This window comes from Ochotona curzoniae, unplaced genomic scaffold (genome assembly GCF_017591425.1).
Source record: "Ochotona curzoniae isolate NIBS_2020 unplaced genomic scaffold, NIBS_Ocur_1.0 contig_2599, whole genome shotgun sequence".
NCBI lineage: Eukaryota > Metazoa > Chordata > Mammalia > Lagomorpha > Ochotonidae > Ochotona > Ochotona curzoniae.
Window position 1 is genome coordinate 11,566,019 of NW_024465520.1, and position 21,696 is coordinate 11,587,714.

General features: G+C 44.1%; 1 protein-coding gene across 6 annotated transcripts in view; it reads left to right on the forward strand.

The window, feature by feature from the left end:
* KCNAB1 (potassium voltage-gated channel subfamily A member regulatory beta subunit 1) overlaps positions 1-21,696 on the forward strand; it is a 370,144-nt gene that overhangs the window by 290,166 nt on the left and 58,282 nt on the right. For 5 of the 6 annotated variants that reach the window (XM_040974843.1, XM_040974846.1, XM_040974844.1 and 2 more), the window contains exons 3-7: positions 6,542-6,579; positions 11,113-11,192; positions 13,429-13,473; positions 17,636-17,680; positions 19,471-19,514. In XM_040974843.1, the coding sequence (XP_040830777.1) occupies positions 6,542-6,579; positions 11,113-11,192; positions 13,429-13,473; positions 17,636-17,680; positions 19,471-19,514 (252 nt within the window). Of the gene's footprint in view, positions 1-6,522; positions 6,580-11,112; positions 11,193-13,428; positions 13,474-17,635; positions 17,681-19,470; positions 19,515-21,696 lie in introns of those variants that run through there. The other variant, XM_040974848.1, reaches the window with a different exon arrangement.

Consider the following 21,696-nt stretch of genomic DNA (forward strand, 5'->3'; position numbering starts at 1 on the left):
TGTCCCAATTTAGCATTTTAGTCCAGAGTAATTCTTGATGAATGAGAGAACCAATGGACTTTAATACAGCATCCCGACAGAGCAGTGCCAAGGCTTAGCAGCCTGTCCATAGCAACACCGCACGTTTGACATGTAGGTTACACTCCCACATGGCCTGCGACCTTTGTTCATCACACAGAGTGAGCCATTTTCTGATGTTTTGCCTTTTACAAGTTCTTTGACCCATTCAAAATTCTCACCACACCACACATAAATACCGCTAACAGTGCGCTATTATTGGTATCTCTGTTCTCATTTGCTCAAATAGAAAATGCCACCAATAATTGAACTTCTTCTAAAAGTTCCTTAGCCATATTTTTAGCATGCTGAGCTACAGTGGTGCTGGGTATATGAACATTTGCAAATGCCTGTTTATACTCTGGACACATAATTTCTGCAACATTCAAAAGAGACTTCTTTTATAAACTTGTTATCTGCAAAAAGCTTATGATGTCCAAGCAATTTTTTCACTTAATAAAGAATTTCATTTCACAGCAGCTCATTTATTTTATTCTCATGCAAAAAACAAATGCTGCCATTTCTTCACTCCATTAAGTTTCTCAATGCCCATTTTTCCTGTGGAGCAGTCAAGGCTGGTTTTCTTATGGTGCTTGAAAATGCAATTTTTCAGTGCAATCAAATGCTTTTTCTTTGGCTATTCTTCCCATGCACCACAAAGTAAGGACAATTTTTTCCCACCAAAACATTCAGTTGTGTTTTTTTTTTCCTTGAGATTTTACAACAGGAAACATAGTAGTACGCATTTAATATAAATGATAGCTGTTGTTTTATTTCAGTGTTGGGGATATAAAAGCAAATGTGGGGCTTTAACCTGGAAAAGCATAGCTCTTCACAGACTTGTGGCCATCAGCTCTCTGTTGTCAAGAGAAACTGGAAATCAGAAAATTTTAACAACACTCCTAATGTTTTAGCTACTTAATCAAATGTTTTATTTTCTTAAGAACTATTTATTTTTAACTACTAATTTTTATTTTTGATGATTTTTACACAGTTGATTAGGGTGATTAAGGGTCAAGGGCTACAGAAAGGAGGGTGAGATCATCATTTCCACATTCTCTTTTTTTCCTTCCTGTATCTGGGGGGAAAAGGGGGATATAAGGGGAGAAGCCACATCCAGGCTCCATATGTACAGCATGCACATACAGTACCTGCAGCAGACTGGTTCAGTCTGTCCCACATCCCATTCAGCTCTTATACATGTCAATGGGCATTGTGGCCTAGTTCAACCCAACCAGCCCATTATCCAGCCCACACATGTACTGGCAGCTGCCACTCTGTCTACTCATGCCTGCCCCAGTCATGGTTCTCATGCTTACTAGTCAGAGTGGCAACCCAAGAGAGAGGTACCCACTGTTTCCCTACTGGGCCCACTCTCATTCAAAATCTTACCTTCTCCAGATGGTTCTGCAATTTAACTTGACAGAATTTGCCACCTGTGCCAGCCTTTGTCAAATGATGCTATGGCAGAGCCCATCAAATCCACATTCATTCTGACTTATGCATGCACCAGTAGGAACAGTCCACCCAGCCTGATCTAGCTCACATGAGGCCAACAGGTATTGTGGCCCTGCCCAGTCTGGTCTGCCCCACCCCATCCCAACTCATGCTTTCCAGTAGGAGTGGTGATCCAACAGGGAAGCCCCATGCAGCCCCCCTATTGCCTTTGCTTCCTCCCCAACCCCCTGGTTCTCATGTGTGCTGGTTAGGTGCTATAGCCCCAGTCTGGCATTGCCCACCTCTCCTTGGCATTTGCCATTGGGTGATGTAGCCTGGCTGAGCCCAGCCCAACCCAGTCCCAGTTCATCTGTTAAAGACTACAGCCTAGCCCAGCCCAGCTAGCCCCCAGTACTGCCCCTCATGTGAAATGGGTCCAACCCACACTCCATTCTGGTGCTTGGATTTGCCAGCAGGTGATATGAACTAGCCCAGCCTTGTTTGTCCCCAACCTGGACCAAATATGTGCCAGTGGGTACCATTACCTGGTATGGTCCAGACTGCTCTTTTTCTTGGTTCTTGTGCTTACCTGCAAGGACTATGTCATGAAAGAATATTTGCCCAAGCTCCTCCATCAGAACCTCTCCCAATGCCAGATCTCGTGCACACCAGTGGGTCCTGGGCATACCCAGAGCCATCCCCAAGATCTGCCTGTAGCATGATTGCTGTGGACAGAAGAAACTCCTGGACTTCCTGCTTGGACAAGCCCAGGATTCACCCGCCGCTTAGCAGTGGTGGACAGGGAGCTAGGATCTGCAGCAGGAAACCTGGCCCTACATGGGTTTTCCCAGCCAGAGCTGGGAGCTGGGCAATTCAGACACTTGTACCTCTGAACAGACTCACCTGGACTCCACCCATCAACATGGCAGCAGTGGGCAGAGCCAAAAAATTATTTATATTTGAAAGGCAGAGAGAGACAGAGATCTTCCAACTGCTAAGTCACTCTCCCAACAGCCACTCAAAACTCAATCCATATCTCCAAAGTGGGTGACAAGGACGAGGACCCACCTGATGTGTCCCAGTATGCATTAGCAGGACTCTGCATTCCCAATTAGAGCTGGCATTCAAACCACTCCAATATGAGAGGCAAGCATCTGAACATCTGAAGCAGCATTTTTTAAGAATTTGTTCTTATTTGAAAGATTTACAAAGACAGAAGGATGGAGGAAGGGGGGAGAGAGAGAGAGAGAGAGAGAGAGAGGACTTTACTCACAGATTCACTCCCCAAATGGCTGCATTGGCTAGAGTCGGGCTGGACTAAAGCTGGGAGCCAGGAGCTTCTTCTGGGTCTCCCACGTGGATGTAGGACTCAGGCACTAGGCCATCTTCTGCTGCTTTTCCAGCACATCAGCGGGAAGCTGTATTGGAAGTGGATCATCTTGGACTTGACCCAGTGTCCATACAGGATACTGGCATCACATGTGGAGGATTAGCTTGCTATGCCATGGAGCCAGCCTCATGAGGCAGCATTTTCACTGCTGTGCCAAATATCTGCCCCTCAAAACGTATTAAAATACCAAATAGATTTCCACCACGTTAGCCTGCAAGCTGCATATAGATGTCCTCTAAAGACAGAGTATAACACCAAAATAAATTACACCCTACCTTTGTTTTATTCCCTGAGAACCAAGAGAAAACATGCTGTTATAGTAGCTTAATTCTTTTTTTTTTAAGATTTATTTTTATTATTGTTTTATTGGAAAGGCGGATATACAGAGAGGAGAGACAGAGAGAAAGATCTTCCGTCCGATGATTCACTCCCCAAGTGAGCGCAACGGGTCGATACTATGCCGATCTGAAGCCAGGAGCCTCTTCCGGGTCTCCCACGCGGGTGCAGGGTCCCAAAGCTTTGGGCCGTCCTCGACTGCTTTCCCAGGCCACAGGCAGGGAGCTGGAAGGGAAGCGGGGCTGCCGGGATTAGAACCGGCGCCCATATGGGATCCCGGGCGTGCAAGGCGAGGACCTTAACCACTTGCGCCACCGCGCCGGGCCCATAGTAGCTTAATTCTAAAGAATGTAAAATTCAAGTACCATAATTAAACTGGAACCAAGCATATTTGGGGAATTCTGTGTATTACAGGTATTATGTTGGTATATGTGAGATTCCTCATCTGGAAATACAGCTAACAAAATTCCCTTGCAAATTTGTCAGAATTATAGAGATAACAACATGAAATATTTTTAGCTGGGGCCCGGTGCCATGGCCTAGCGGCTAAAGTCCTCACCTTGAACGCACCAGGTTCCCATATGGGCACCAGTTTTGATCCCGGCGGCTCCACTTCCCATCCAGCTCCCTGCTTGTGGCCTGGAAAAGCAGTCAAGGACAGGCCAGAACACTGGGACCCTGCACCCGCATGGGAGACCCAGAAAGAGGTTTCTGGCTCCTGGCTTCAGATCGGCGCAGCACTGGCCATTGTAGCCACTTGGGGAGTGAATCATCAGACAGAAGATCTTCCTCTCTGTCTCTCCTCCTCTCTGTATATCTGACTTTCCAATGAAAATAAATACATCTTTAAAAAAAAAAAACAAAAAACTTTTTTACCAAACTATTGTGCATTTGGGAAGAACTCTATAAAGCGTAGCCATAACTGTTGTTATGAAATGCAAACTACAAATTTCCAAAAGCATTTCTTTACATCTCTAACACAGAGTGCCTGCTGCCCCACACACAGCTCACCACACACCCCAAAGTCTTCTACCTCTGCCTGCCCATACTCTCGCCCTGGCCTTCCTTCTTTGTTTACCTCCCATATGACTACATCACAGTGTGAGCTCCCTGAGGTGTGCGTGAGAACCAGGGTTGGGGGCAGTCCAGGCTGGACAAGGTGACAGCATCCATTGACATCTATGTGGATTGGTTCGTGGGGTGGGGTGGGCTGAGCTAAGCTGCAACACCCATAGGTGTGTACAAGAGCTTGACTGGGATGCAGCACAGACCAGACCAGTCTGCTGAACATACTGGCACGTGCAGGAACCAGGGCTGGGGACAGGCCTGGTGGGGAGTTATCGGGGATTGCCACAACTAGAGTGCAGTTCCTGCTGGTGTGCACAAGATCAGGTCTGTGGCAGGCTGGGTTGGGCTAGGCCACAGCATCTGTGGGTTTGCATAGGATGTGGGACTGAAGATGGAACTTACCAGGCAGCCATAATCACCAGCGTATGCATATACTGACATGGGTGACAGACTGAATTGGACTCTATACTGGCTGACACATGCAAGAGTCACGCCTGGGGTCACCCCAGCTGAGGTTTCTTGGAGGAATCTCCAGCTAGACCACTGAACTCAAAATACAATCACAGGAATTGTGATCCATCCTTGGAATGCACGTATGAGGACTGAGCCTGCTCAATTGCTGATGCCCATGCAGTGGACAGCATGTCCCGGTGCTTATCGGATATGACAGCCGGTTTATTTGAGCCTTCAGAGGACATCGAATGCCACATAAGAAAATGAGAGAACAGGTTGGACAACTCTCCTGTCCAAGATTCGGCAGCAAGTATCTGGTGGAGTGGATGTACTGCAGTGAACTGTCAGCCAATGGACCTTGAAAGGATTTTCTTAACCTTGGAGTGATGAATGACACCAGGTGGAGGTCCCCATCCCCGGGTGCTGATGTTGTTTGGCAGCTGGGAGCAGCTCCCTCTCCCAGGAGAAAAAGGAAGAAAAGGAAAAATAGGAAGCATTTGTTTCACCCATTTTCCCCCATACCTTGACCCTCCCTACCCTATTCAGTGGTCCTCATAGGCCTGCATTCTTATCAACTGTGTAAACAACATCAAAAATAAAATTAAAAAGTGTTTTAAAAAGTGCCAGTTCATCTAGGAAGCCCCTCTGGAGCACCACCCCCCTCCCATCCAGGGAGAACACTCCCACCGTTACTGCCTTGATCTGTGTCACCACAGCACTTATGATTGAGTGTTGTAGACTGCAAGCTCCCGGAAGACAGTAACTGATTCAATCACTTCATTAGCTCTAGCACGTGGGTATAATGTCATTGCCTGGCATGGAGTTATTCAAAACTCCGAGTCACACATATTTTAAAGATTGTTTACTTGAAGTCAATGTGGTATCATAACTACTGGAACTCAAACCAGCACCCATATGGCAAACAACACTGCAGGCGGCAGCTTCACCCGCTACCCCATAACGCAGGTTCCACGCATCGTGCATTTTTTTATTTAAACTTTGTTTTACTTTTTTCTAAGACTCCATTTTGAAATAAATGCTTAGCAGTTAAGAAAAAAAAAAAACTTTAAGTGGATGAATGGGTGAATGAAAGAATGAGGTGCCTGGAGACCCAAATGTTAAGTGTCCATTCACTGTCTGTTCCCTACTGTTTTACAAATGCATGGTTTGGGCTGCGGTTAGTGCTCCTCCCCCCTCCAGGCCTTTCTCCAGCGACTACTCCTAACCGCACCCTAAAACCGATGGAGAGTTCTAGTCTGTAGCACTAGTCACAATAAAGATACGTGTCACCTCTTGGGTCTATCAGGACATCTGAGAGAGCTCCTTTTGAAAAGTGACAGAACACAAAAATAGAGCCCCATGCTTTATTTTTGGCAAAAAGGGGAGAGGTATGGCCCAAAGCCCTGTTTTCACTTCTAAAACAGGTGGCTTCTTAGCAAAGTGAGAGTAAGAACAGATGTGCAGCCAAAATGGGCCAAAGAGCAGTGACTTCTTGGATGCCAGTATTCACGATCCTTTAGCTGAAGAAAAAGCACCTTTCAGGCCAACGTTGGCATTAGCAGAGTTGGTGGCTTTGAGTGGGGAAAAGGCTTGCATTCCTCCCCAGGGACGCAGACCAGACCCTTCCGGAACTTAGAGGAGGATCACCGCGACTGCAGCCTCCCAGGTCCCTTTCCAGGTACCTCTATAAGCCAACAGCGCCACCTATAGAGATCACCCTGACATTAGAGTTTTCTCTTGTTACGCACAGTACAGTGTTGGTGATTATGAGTAATTTGCAAATATCTGTCTTTTCTCTAGGAACATGGGTGACATTCGGAGGTCAAATTTCAGATGAGGTAAGTTATCCAGGCGTGCACTGTGTTCATGGAGGGGGGATGCTGCTGAAGGGGGCTACAGAAGAAATCTTCTTCTCAGGATCCTAACATTTTAAAGGGAGAGTGTTTAGATCACAGGAAATAGTTAAAACTAAGACTCTTTCTCCATTTTGTCTTACCTCTTATATTTTTCACATTTAGTCTATTAATAACCCTCAAAGCTGTCAATCTCATGTGAAGGATCAATAGTTAAAGAATGAAAGTTTAAAATTAGTGTTAGCCACTTTATGAAAAAAAAATTATTGCTGCTGCTATTTATTTACTTACTTGATTACTTACTTACTTATTTTAGCACCAAGGAAGGTGATCAGCTGGTCCCAGTTTACAAAAGACAGTCTCAATTTTAGCCCTGAAAACCCAAATCAAACCACAAACCCGGTGGCTGGTTGCCCTGACTTGGGCAAGATAACCCCAACTCCCTGACTCTCAGTTCTCCCTCTGGGAAATGGGATGACAGTGCTGACCTTGAGGTTCTGTTGCTAAGACTACCAGGTCACCCGGGCTAGATGTTTATTTAGCCTGCTGACAACCACAGTGAATATTTACCAGGAAGTTCTTTCAGATCTTCCCTGACACACTCACAACAGTGACATTATCTTTGTCTTTAAGGAATAGCTTCATGGCATAAGTGAGACTTGCAGGCATGGAAAATCAAGAACTCCTTGATGGGCAACAACCTTGGGTCCCTCTGACCGTTCCTTGACCTCACTAGGTCCCTGGGGAGTCAGAGAAATAGTGTGTAAGGGGGTTCACTTGAAGGAATCCACTTCACTGCCATTGGGTAGCCGATTCACTAACATAAACAGTTGACACAGTGGCATAATGGAAACAGGCTCCTCACTTAACAGAACCACAGTTAAGATGAATGGGATGGTGGCTATATAACGCTTAGAGGGATGCCTGGTTCAGAGCAGACCCAGTACCAAGGCAATGCTTAGCTTCATTCATAAGGAGCTTGGGGCAATAGAGGTTGAAAAAAAATCAGAGAAGGAGGACAGGGCAGGGACGAGTCACTGATTTTATTCCTATCTACCTAAATGCCTGTCTAGGTATTGGGTAGTGGTCATCCTAGAGGGCTGGTGTCAGGGGGGAGTTTCCATTGGAAGCGGGCTCTGAAAAGCAAATTAGCAGGCAGTACAGCTGTTAGCAAGCGCTCTTGGAGGTAACACAGGGCAGGGAAGGGAGCAGGATAGAGCAGATCATGACACAGTCTAACAGTGACCTTGACTGGCCCTGTGGGAAGCTCTACGGCTTCCTACAGAGTTGTCCCAAGCTGGAACAAGAGAACCAGGCTTTTGTAACCCTGCAGACCAATCATTAGCTAGAGGCTGACCTGCCTCTGATGTTGGGCTATGAGACTAGCAAAATGCAGTTTTCAGAGAGCTGAAGGTCATTCAGCAGCAACACTCTCAGCAGCTAGAATAAGTCTTCTGTTTCTGATCGAAGACCTGGGTGCCACATCACAGAATCCACAGAGCCTGCTGATTGGCATCAGGTAGGAGTGTATGGAGGAGGCACAGACGCAAACGTACAGCTAACACAGCAGAGGTTCCAGACTCTAAATCAGATGAGAAGTGGCAAGGAAGCAGGGAGCACTAACAGTAAAAATCCATTGTCTCTAGCATGCATGTAACCTTCTACTGCCTGGTATGGTAGTTGGAGAAAATAAGATGAAGCATCTTCCCTTTCAGAGCAGATAGGCCGACTGTAACTGACCGTCCCTTTGGTCTTTGCACTCTCAAGCTGTCTGCCCCCTAATGCAGTTAGATCAGCTCTCCCAGTTCAGCTTGTTCAGGGCTAGCCTGAGTTGAATCACTTTGAAATTCCAAATCTCAAAACTGTACAATAGTAATGAATGGTTACAGAGGTGCTCACAGTGCATGTAGACCAAACAAATACGTAGTGACCTTTCAGAGAGCAGCTGTGGCCTTGCCCACATCACTGCAGAGAGACGCCCAGAAGGAGAAGACTGGGAGGCACAGCCAGGCCCAGGCATACCAGTGGCCAAATGACTTAAGCCCACCAATCCCTACGTGGTACAGATAACCCAGCAGCAATAAATTACCTCCCTTCTTTTCCCCATTTCCTCTTTGACTTCAGACAAGTTCAACACAAATCAGATACAAAAGTAGGCTAATGGGGATGACCACACTGTGATGTCTGAGTAATGCAACCACCAATGCTGCCTCAGCAGGGGGTGACAAAGGTCAACCATATCATGAATGGGACATCATAAAAAGCATTCAAACACCAAATGAAATTCCTTGGCAAGATGCCTCTCAAAAATAATTGGCTGTCAAGATCAAACCAAGGTAGAACACAAAAATTAAAAATCAATTTTAAGAAATAATGGCAATCCAACAAGCCGTTGAACTTATCAGGACAATAAGATGCTTGACTCTATGCTTGGTATATGCTTGCAATGAAAGAGTCTCAACTGAACTTGAACTGTGGTGATGCAACAAGGTGGAGGAATCCACCATGGGGGAGGGTTTGGGGAGGGGTGGGGGGAATCCCAGTACCTATAAAACTGTGTCACATAATGCAATGTAATTAATAATAAAGAATTTAAAAAGAAATAATGGTAAGTATATATGTTATCATTTTATAGCATTTGATCCCCAGAGTTTGGATGCTTTTAGCTGCCAACAACAAGGAACCCAATTCAAATAACCATACCCAATAAGAAAAGGAAAATTATTTTTACTTTAAAACTAGCAGTGTAGAAGTGCAGCAAACTTCAGGGACAACTCTCCTGCCGCACCAACACTCCATTCCCCAATTTCCTCTTGACCCTGACACCCCCCCCCACACACACACACACATGCGTACACACACATCATTCCCCGGTTATCCTCTTGACACTACTCCTTTGCGCACCAACACTTCTTCGGTCCTTAAATCAGCTGCAGAAACCCCCTGCCCCGTTAAAACAGCCATTTCAAGAAAGAATGCTGTCCCCAGAAGCTCTGATGGGGGAGAAATGTTCCCCCCCCCCGAGTCTTCAGCAGACCTCTCCTTACATTGCACTGGCTCAGGAGTGTCACCTGACTGTTCCTAACCCATTACCTTGTGGAGCTGCAGACCTGGATTGAAAGAAAGTGAAAACAGTTTGCCCTGAAGCCATCAGACTCCACAGGGCATAAGTTCCCTGAGGAGAGCCTCATTTGAAAGATGCAGAAATGGAAATTCAGAGAGGTCAAATGATTTGCCCAAGGTTATTTACTCAGTAAGTAGAATACTCAGGCCAGAGCCAAACTTCACTCTTAATTCAGTGACTTTTTTGTTGTTGTTGTTGTTCCATATTCAAGTCTCCAAATTCTATGGGTGGGGTACATCTCTGCTATCATTTAGCCCAAATCTCCATCTAGAATTCTCCATCTTTTCTTAAAATTGCCCTCTAGCTAAGATTTAATTGTCATGCTTCCCGGTAATAATACACCAGTGTGTCACATAGCATAGCATGCACAATAATTTCTCAAGCATAGGATAGTCATAGTGAGAAAAACGAAACTCAACTTTCAATCTTGAGCTAGGATAAATGTTTTGATGACAGCAAATCAAAGACTTTATGCTAAAAGATCTGCATGGACTTCATTTTCCTGGTATGCTAATTTTCCAAACAACAAAAAATATTTCCTCTTGGAGATGCCAATGCAGCAACTTTAGCCCACCATCAAAAACCATAATGGAAAAATCAATTATAATTATGTGTGCCACGTGCAATGTTTCAGACTAGTGAGTGAATTAGCATAACAGAATAGCAGCTTTGACCCACTGTCGCCCATTGATCTCCCATTCCAGCTGTCCCCCGAAGCTGTGGCTGAGAGCTGTCCTTCTCTCTGCCCCCCAGCCATAGCTTCAGCAGCACAGAAGCAGGAACAAGCAACCTTGAGTCCTATTTGCTGCCAGCACCATGGGGAACTGGATCCCTGGTGAGTCAGGGCTGCCACTGGCTGCCTCCTCTCTGTTGATTCAGCAGCCCCTCAGCGATGGCGCCTGACATTTTGAAAACTGTGGGCAGCAGAAACATTACAAGCATCAGGTCTTTGTGTAGTGTTTGTTTCTCCAGCAAAGTCTGCTTGGCCTCTCGGAAGAGTCACAGGCTTTCAGGCCAGAAGCCACCCAGCTGCCAAAACCTATTGGCTTGGAGAAAGGCGTTGAGAAGGAGACATTACATTGGTCCCCAGCTGCACAGATGACCCACTTTGTCAGACAGATTAGGATACCACAGACAATGCTGTCAGACCAGTCACCCCAGCAGAGTGAGAAATGCAAATCTACCGGCCTCACTGCCCTATGAGGGCACACTCTGACCCATGGTGTCTGCACACAAGGATACTTTTAGCCTTTCCATATAGTCTCTTGATCTGCTTTCTATCTCCCTACAATTACAACTGAGGAAAACAAGGAGTGGCTAGTCAAATTTCTGTGCTCTTGAAAGCCAATGGCATTTGGCTTTCTGGACTGACCTTCTTTCTTGTACCCTCCCAGGTTGCTGAGCGGCTGATGACGATTGCCTATGAGAGTGGCGTTAACCTCTTTGACACAGCTGAGGTCTACGCTGCTGGAAAGTAAGTCAGTAGCTGCTGGAGGCACCAGTGGGAGTGAGGCTCTCTGCCCAGATCATTTCTGATGTGATGGTGAGGAGGGGAAGCACTCCTGCACACAGTGGGAACCCTGTTCTTCACTCATATCTACAACTGGAGACATTGTTTGTCTCTGGCCCTCTCTTTTCACCCAAAGCTTCCCACCACTGGTCCTTGATGAGGAAAGGACTGGAGTGAGGTAGGACCAGGAAATAGAGTCCATCGTCTATGGGAAGGGCTGAGGTAGCTGTGTTCATAGAAGTGGGGGGGGGGGCGGGGATTGGACATGCAAGTGAGCAGGGGTGCGTAGATTCCACAAGCTGGTCTCACAGTACCCTGGCCACCTCTCATCCCATGTCCTCCATGTGGGAAAGCAGGGTTTACTCTTCCTGTTTGACAGCCCATCTCCACCTTAGTATTACAGGCTGCTCAGACATCAATGTGGGGCTCCCCAAAGCTGTCAAGAGACCCAACAGCTTTTCTACAAAGTCACGCAGAGCCCTCTCTGAATGCAGGGGCAGGGGTCACTGCAGAGAGCCTCCCTTCTTCTGCATGAGGAGGCCCATCTAGTAACTACCTTCCCTTGGAGCCACGAGCAGGTTTGGGGCTGTAGGAAAGGGTTTATTTCATCAGAGCTCTCAGTAATGTGAACATGAAGCTCATGCCATCTCAATCCCAGCACAAGCAATACATTTTGGGATACACCTGGGGACCCCTGGCCTCCTGGCAGGAACCCAGATACGCAGTTCCCAGAACCATATCAGCTAAATACTTCAAGAACTGTTCAAGCAGCCCTGCAATTGTCTAAGAGAACTGTGGAGCAGTTACCTTCAGGCTGAACACATCCCACTCCAGGTGAATATGGCCTTGCCAAGACAGGTTCATCATCAATGGTCTCGGTGCATTTTCCTTACATGAGTTTCGTCCTTCTCAAGGGCAAATCCATGTTTAAGGATCATTAGGGAGGGTCAGAGCCCACATCACTGATGCTTTCTGTTGAGTTCAAAGAGATAAAATAAAGGTTATTCAGTCCTCCTTTTCCTACAGTCTCCCCTCTGCCATTGTTGTTTATGCCTGGTTGACTCCTTGATACAGAATGAGGCTAAGGCAAGAAAGGAGTGAACAGCAAGTCTAACAGAGCCTTGTTTTCATTCCTGATGTAAACACAATGATCGTTCTGATCAGTTAGGGACTGGTTGTCAGTGTGTGATGCAGGAGGGTTCTCCCTGCAAGAATACACGACTGCAAACAGCAACAGTCAGACAGATGGGCGGAAACAAAAAAGCTGGCCATTATAACATCCAGTGCTTAACTGCCTGGGGCTCACCCCACATTCTGCATCGCAAATTACCACAGGTTAGACCACCTAACAGAGGCCAACCTTGCAAGTTAAGACAAATGAGGGTAGGCAGGCACTCCCGCCTGTAACACCCAAACGGACACAATGCTAACTGCGTGCGTTGCTCTCACCTTTTGCAAAGCCTCTGATAGCCCAAACTGCACATAATGTTGGTACTGTCAAGAAGGCCATGCAAGAAAGTTTTCTCAGTCTCAAGAGCCACGTGGGTAGGTGGAAGAGAAGATTGAGATACCTTCAGCCACCCTCTCCACAGCCAGCCTTGGGACCAGGAAGGTCACTTCAGTACGTGTCCTTTTCATATCTGGGCCTTACGACAGAATTTGTCCCTGATCCTGAGACATTCTCTATTTGGGCCACATCTATAGCCCTGGCCTTTGGGATATCCAATCCCACACACAGTGTCTTCAATTATTCTGCAAATTTACTTGGAAGGCAGTATTTCTGCTTGAGCAGGGTGAGGTTTCATTATCTGACCCAGCCACAGCTGAGCTGACCCACAGCGGTTGGAAGGTAACCTTGACCCCCATCAGACACCATTTAAAACAGGACATTTACGTATGGGATGGGCGGTTCAAAAAAACACCAAACTGGCAAATGACACTGCCAAATGTTTCTCAGTATCAGGACTGCAGGTCTCCTGCCAGCACGTCAGGATTTGGCAGGTGCTTCTGAAATGCTCCGGAGCAGGATTCTGCAAGCACAAGCAGAAACAGCAGAAACTGTGCTGCCAGCCCAAAGCAGCTTCTATTTTCAGGATCTGTAGGCACATGAGAGCTCAAGCAAGGAATGGCTCTGGTGTTTTGGGTTGACTCTTGCTTTCCTGGAACTCTACCCTGAGATGTGATCTGCTTCCCCCTGCAGGGCTGAAGTGATTCTGGGGAGCATCATCAAGAAGAAAGGCTGGAGGTAACACATTTACCCTCATCCTTGTTGCCTGGAGAGATGTATTGTTTTTGCATCAGAGAAGGGAAAATGAAATCACACGACCCTTGACTGAAAGGCTGTCAGAAAGCATCAAGTATTGATGCCAAATGTCAAATGCCAATGTGAGTCCATGGCTTATGTTTTGAAAATTATGGACTAGTCATAGGTCACAATGAATCACCAGAAGGTTGAGGCAGAAAGGAGGGTATATTCACAAGACATTCATACAGAAAAGAAAGTGACATTCTCATGGCTATAACTGCCATTTGCAGTCATTTGAAGAAGGAAGCAGGATGCTGATTGCCTGCACACACATATTCATATTTGCTGTTCATTTTATTAACAACTCTGGATGCAGAGACATGGTCAATAAAGGAGTCCTTGAGATGAATACCACAAAGGTTTCTTATCTGGACACTGTTAGCAAGCATCTGTCATGGAAGCCAGATTGTCTGGATGTTCAGAAAGGGGCTTCTTCTCTTAATCTTGAGTAGTCTCACCAAAAAGCTTTAGAAGATGTGTTTACCTTTCTATCCCATCACCTTCTGTAGCCAATGAGGAGCTGAGGGGAAGTGCCCCTCCAGTTCTGTGACTTTCCTCTACCACAGCTATTGTTTCCCAACCTGAGAAGAAGAAAGCCAACAATGACCATCCAACAAGTCTGGGGGTGATATCTGGGATGGCCAAGTAGATAGCAATGCTGCAACATTAGGGAAAACAGCTACACAAAGAACTTTGTTTTCAGGTGTACATACTTACAGCCGCTTCCACAACTTAGGAACCAAAGACATTCTCAAGACAGGCTTTCCTATTGAGCAAGTCATGGACTCTTCCTGTGGCAGCAGAAATGAGAAGGGTAGGAAAGAGCCCTGTGTATCCTTAGAACTGTTTCACCCCTCAGTCTGGGATAAGTGTGCGGTAGGAATAGAGGGCCTTGAGGAAGTGGGAACCCAGACATTTAAGGGTGTGGAAACAAATAATACTTGGCCACCTTTCTCCTTGCCCCCTTCTCCTCAGCAAGAGAAACCTCCCCAGGTTCGTCCCAGGTAACAAGAATGTTAGAAGAAAATTTAACCTTGAATGTGGAAAATGATTCACATCAGCACACAGTCTTGTACTTTGTGTGGGTTGTTTGGTGGCCTGGACTGCTGGTCCATGCAGCACTACCTACAGAAGAACTGGCAGTACAACAAAGCACCACAAACTGGGTGGCTTAGAGAAACATAGACATTCTTGCACAGTTCTGGAAGTCAGAATTCCAAAATCCAGGTGTGGACAGTACCATGCAGCCCTTGAAACTCTAGGTGGAAATTCTTTCCTACTTCTTCCTGGCCTCAGTGGTCACCAGCAAGCCTCAGCATTCCTTAATCTGCCATCTGTGTTTTCCCTTTGTACGTCTCCTTGTAAGAACATCAGGCACACTGGAGCAGAGCCCACCACATCTTAACTAATTACATCTACAATGACCTTGTTTCCAAATAAGCTCACAGTCTAATGCACTAGGGTTGGGACTTTAACATGTCTTTGTTGGGATATAATTTACCTTCCAACAGGGACCTGTCTACTAATAATACAGTGATGTATGCAGCAAGATTCACTGAAGCAGAAGGAGGAACTTCAGTGCTGTAACTTCTCCTTGCCTTACCCAGAAAACACGCAATCATTCCATAGTTAGTCACAGAATCTATTACCTCTACCTTTTAGAGAAAACAGATTAATGTGCATATTTCACAAAATGTCTTTCAGTCTGATAAATAAAAATCCAAGCTGTCACCATACAATAGCTCACAATTTCTCCCTTAAGACTAGTAACGAGATAAACCAAAGCATCATAGCACTGATCCTGCAAATGCTGTCAGCTAACACACTTGACATCTGGTCTTGGCACTCCACCTGCTAGCTCTTATCCAGGCCATCTTGCTTCACTTCTCTGATTCTCAGTTTCCCTGCCTGCATACAATGGAAAGCATACCTGCTGCTGAAGGGCCATACCAGCAAGGTGACGAGTGTACATGTCTGAACTGAATTGCTGGAAGTCAGTGATTATTTGCCAGGCTGCAATCCACCGTTGTGTATACCCATATGGAACCAACATCTTACAGAAGGCCCAACTGTGGAGAAAAAGTGCATAGAGGTGTTTTGAGCAAATGTGAAGCGTCGATATATCCAACTGCTCTAAATAATCAAAAGTGCTTGTGCATTGTTTGTAACATTCCACACAGCTTTCGTTGGAGATTGAAAGTATTTAATAAAGGAGACTTCACTCCCCTCTGGCAGATTACTATTATAATAAGTATCATCAAGTTGATGGATTAACCTGCAAAGTGCATCAGCCCATTTGGGGAATGTAATCTCCAGGCACATGTATCTGTACACCTTCCATTATAAGGATTCAAATTACTTTTCAGGGAATTAACTTCTGTAGGATGGGGTTGCTAACATTTTCAACAAATTGTTCCTGTAGCAACCAGGTTGTCAGAATTGTCACATCATTCCCTATTGGTTATCATTAATCATGCTATCCTTTCATACCTATGAATCCAAAAGTATCAACTTTAGAGTTGATGGAATTACAAATGTTTTATTTCAAAAGTTTTATCTTAATCTTTTCTAAAAAGATTTGTTTATTTGACTTGAAAATCAGAGTTAAAGAAAGAGATAGAGAAACAGAGTCAATAACCAAATGGCTACAGCAGTCAGAGCTGAGGCTAATCCAAAACTAGGAGCCAGGAACTTCTTCCCACGTGGGCACAAGGGCAAAGGCCATGGGCCATTCCCTCTACTTTTCAAGTTCATTATCAGGGAACTAGATTCAACGTGGAGCTGCCAGGACTTGAATCAGTGCCCAAATAGGGAACCAGTGCCCAGTATGGGATGCTGGCATGGAAAGAAAGAAGTGCCCTACCATGCCACCGTGGTAGCCCATGGTCTTAACATTTGAATTGCAAATAATTTTTTTAAACTTATTCAATTGGGATACATATCTGGAATAACTTACTTGCTCTGAAATAGGTTTCCTAATTTTAAATTAGAAACCTGTGGTCCTCAAGGCATACTTCTTATTCTAACATCATGCTGCTAAGCCTCATGCCCTTCGGTATGACTTAGAGATAATAATAAGCTTCCTGACAAGCTTTCCACATTTCATTCCCTCAGATGCAGCCTTAAGTTAAGGACTAATTTCCTAAAATGATATTAATAAAGCACTCAAAGGAATCATTTTCCTTTTTATTTTCAATATTTATGATTGCTTACTATAATTTACTTTCTCATTCCTATTTCTTTGTAGTCAATTCCTGCCCCAGAGCATAATGGCACAGAGTATAAGAACTTGGGGTCAATAGGGTCCCTTGGTCCATGGCAGAGACTGGCTTTGCTCTCAGGGAAAGTACATGAGCAATGAATGTCAAACAGTAAGTGCGTTCATTGGTGGCTGCTCACTTGAGCCACTAAGATAATCAATGCATCCATTAAGTTCTTTCATTTACATTCTCCTATTCAACCGTTATCCCTGCAAGCTGACTCGCTGTGTACCGTTTGTAGGCTTCTCACTCCTCTCCCTCCACCACTCTTTCTTTTCCAGTCTCACCCTCTATCCCCAGGCAAAGATTGTTCCCCTCAGCCTCTTCCTCTGAGAGCTGGCTGCAAGACCTAGGCCATCAGCCTTCCACTGTCCTTACGTTTCAGTGACACAGTTAGCAAATTTATCTCTATATTAATTTTTTAAGTTATGGAGCACAATAGCGCATTCTTTTTTTAAAAAAAATGTAGTTGTTTTTATTGGAAAGGCAGATTTACAGAGAGATACATCTTCCATCCATTAGCTCACTCCCAATTGGCCACAACAGCTGGAACTGAGTTGATCTGAAACCAAGAGCCAGGAGGTTCAGGATCCCAAGGCCATCCTCAACTGCTTTCCCAGGTCACAACAGGAAGCTGGAAGGGAAGTGGAGCAGCTGGTACAAACCAACACCCATATGGGATCATGGTGCTTGAAGAGGGAGGACTAGCCAATCGAACCGTTACACCATGCCCAATAGCAAATTCTATATGGTGTTATATTAATAATAGTAATAAATTATAATATGATGGATCCAATAATCTCCATTCATTTGCTATTTCTGCTTGTCTGCTTGATACACAGGAGGTCCAGCCTGGTCATAACAACTAAACTCTACTGGGGTGGAAAGTAAGTGAAACGTCTTTTATTTCCCTTTCAGACAAGAAGCAGCCAATCAGCCATGACTTCACCTATCTAGGCAACAGCTTTATATCTAACATGCAAAATTAATTGTCTTGGAGAATGATTTTCCCCTCGCTCTAAGGACATAGCAGTTAGCCTATGATTCCATCTTTGCAATATACTCCCATAGCATGTGGTTACTGATTACTAAGTGATTCACTGAGATTTTGCAATTATCAAACTCACACTTGGATCTATTTCCAAAATAGACTTCAAATTTCAGGAAAAGGAAACAAGCACAGAGCATCCGAGAGGAAAAACCATTCAACCCGCCAGAATTCATAGATGGAATGCAAAGATTAAAAGGTCTTGCCTGGCTCCACATGTGAGCTTTTAACTGTTTCGCAGAGGCCTCCAAGAATGCTGATCAAAAAGGCTACACCATTGGAGAATGACACAGAGCTACTGTTGTCACTAGCTATTAGGCAAACAAGGGGAAACCTTCCTGTTGTGGTGGAATGCAGAACAAATTTCTCAGGATGAATGAGCTTCTAATGGGTCAGACTGCCAATGTTTGAACTGGTACTTCAATTCTTGCGCAGGAATTAGAGGACTGCTGGCCTTTTTGACATACAAGTAAGACAACAGCAAGCTAATCCATGTACCAGTACAACTGTTGGGTGTTTGCTTTTGAGGAAATTCCAAAAACTGCTGGAAAAGCTTAACCAAAAAGACTCAAGTCAAACAATAAAAGCATTATTTACCTTCCTGCAGCTGATACAATAACACTTTAAAAATAAAACAGGAGCCAGAGGCCAATTCTTCTTTAGAAACCTTTTAATCAAAATATGCATATGTGGACACACACAGTAATAGTGTGGTATTGTTTTTGAGCCAGTGGATAATGGTGTTAATGACCGAAAAATGGAGTTCTGATTTCTATCGCTGTAAGAGTCTGCGTATAAATGGCAGGGAGTGCCAGTGAGAAGGATGTGGGCTGTGCTTTGATTTAGAATGTCATCGCTTGATGCCTTTGCTAAGGTGCACAAAACCTCGCCAGCATGTCTAGAAATAGACCGGAAATTAGGCAATCTGCAAGATCCATTGGGTGGTAGAGTATTGCACACCCCATTATCTAATGTACTTATCAAAGGTACAAGTGAAGGTACATTCACAAAGATGAAGGACAAACCATGGCATTTTAAAATGAGACTGCCGAAGACTCTGGTGTTGAATAAGCACTTCAATTCCTCAGAATTCAAGGAGCACACTTCTTTCTGCCTCTGAGGCTGTCTTCTTTGGACACGAATTCAAGGATTCATTGCATTAACAGCAAACAGCTGTTAAATTTCCCTAAGAGCTTAAAGACACCTTCAGATTTATTTCCTTTCTCAGAAAAGATAATGAGATCAATAGCCTGGCAATCTTGTCTATTTTTCCCTTTGGCAAGGTTAACAGCAAGGCAAGACAGTTGAACTGTGTGTCATGCGGACAAGGTGTGCATGGCTGAGTCGTGATTAACTTGAACCTGATGCTGAGTGATATTAATGGTGTGGTGGCAATCATGGCCAATTCATCTTCTGGGAACCTCCAAGGAAGAGGCTCCCTCGGCATGTGTCCCACCAACTCTCCCTCCGCAGGCTCCAGTAGCGCAGAATTTAGTGAGAATAGGGGATAGAAGTAGCAACTCAGCCTAAGTAAGAATGACATCTCTTTTGCACTTTTGAAACAGATTAAATACCTACACATGCATACCTCCCTTTAAAGCCATTTACTTTCTTGTTTGTTTTTGGCAGGGCGGAAACAGAAAGAGGGTTGTCAAGAAAGCATATTATCGAAGGTAGGTGCTGCTGCTTCCATTTTATTTTTGTTTGTTTCAAGAAAAAAATCAAAATGTAATGGGAGAGGGGGTGGAATCTGATAGCAAAGCAGTCAGGATCACCTGGGTTTCTTCCTGGAGTTCGGCGTGAGGTGCAGAGACACAGAGGGGAGAAAAAAGATCTCCGAAGAGAAAAGCCAAACATCTAGAACTTTCCTCAGTGACTAGTCCCTGAACTACAGGCCAGATTTGGGAGGGAAGTAGTTGGTGCAGCTATTAGGATGTGTCTTTCGATGCTTTCATCCCATGTCAGAGTGCCTGGTTCGAGCCCCAGCGCCTCTGCTTCAGATCCAGCTTCCTGCTTATGCACATCCCGACAGCAGCAGATGGCGCTGCTCCTGCCAGCCACACGGGAGACCAGCTTTGAACCCCTGAGGCCCGGCCTTGACCTGGCCCAGCCCTGGCTGTTACGGCATTAGGGGAGTGAAGAGTTCTTTCTGTCTGTTCCTTTGTCTCATAGCCTTTCATATAAAAAATGAAAATTAGAAAGTAAGTTTTTATGAAAGCCCAGGATTTTTATAACTTTATATTCGTATCATTGAAACAAATGATTTTCTCTTTTTCAGAAATAATGTTGAGTTATTTATGAGTAATTCATACTATGGAATAATTACCTATAATAATTTATAAATCATATTCTAACTAATAATCTATAATTTATATCATTTATAATTCAGAATAATTTATGAAATAGCAATTAAGCCCATCACCTTAAAAATTTAAAAAGTAAAACACTTCTTTGCTCACTTCATTTGACCCTACACAAGTTGATGACCCACTACTTAGTCCTGCCAATGTTTCCTGAGAGTATAAACTGACTCATCTACCCCATCTGTACACTCACTTAGCTAGGGATGCAGCAATGCATGGATTACAACAAAGGATTCAGGCTGTCACTATTAAGCTAAACCTTGTTTTTTCTGAATTAAAATATAGTTTACGTACACACAGCTTATGGATTATTTCCAGCTTTTAAAATTATAAAGAATGAATAAAGAAGTGACCATCCTTACATAAACAGGAGAGATTCTGAAGGTGGTATAACTGGGCCAATAGAATATCGCATATTTTAGCATAGTATTTTCTAAAAAGAATATAAAAAATTGGCTAGATAATCTTTATTATTTTATTTTATTTCCTTGCTTATGTATGCATTTAATTTTTAGTGAGTTTAGTTTCTTTTCATATCTCTGTGTCTTACTGGGAATTAACTCCACGTTTTTAAACTAAGTTTTCTTTTCATTTCTGTCTTGGTCTTATTAACTCGGAAGATTTCTTTATACATTAGCAAAGTTCGATTTTGTAGGTTATATGTGTTACAAATACCCATTTATTGTGTCATTTAAGATTTTTTTCTTAAATCTTTTCAAAAGATTTTTGAAAAAGGAAATCCTTATTAACCTTTGTAAAAATAACTACTTCCAAATACCTTATATTTGCGTAGGAAAAAAAATAGTTCTAATGTTCAGTCATTTAATTTAAAATGGAAGCTTTTGAAGCCAAAAATCATAAATACGTATTTATGTTTGTGCATATGTACTTTTAACAATATAGTTCCATTGTTTCCAAAGTTTTTGTATGTGGTTGATATTTCTTACTAACTGATTTTTAACATATTTGTAGGCATATGGGCTTAGAAATCAGACATATGTTTGTAATTATTCCAACTCTGTGATTGATGAGTTGGGTGACTTTGTACAAGTTACTGAACCTCACTATGTCTCGGTCTCCTTGACTGTAGAACAGACTATAAATACTCTTACCTCACAGGATCGCTGTATCAGGACTGAAATTAGAAAGACCTCATTGAGCAGCACGTCTGTGATCTACTCAGAACACAAGAAATGATAGATGCTATTTTTACCATTATCGCCGTCGTCATCATCATCATTAACATTATTGTTGTTCTATTTGAATTATATCTCAATCCGCAGTCTGTGGATAAGGGCAGTCTTTATTAAGGCACTTTCCAATTCCTTGTCCAAACAGAATCCACAGTACTCAATATTATTTTATCTGAGAGTCAGAAACAACTGAACAGATCTCACATCCATTGACTTGTTCCCCAGATGTTTGCAACAGTCGGGGGAAACCTTTCTGAATCCAGGAAACAGGAACTGGACGCAGGTCTCCTAAGAGGCAG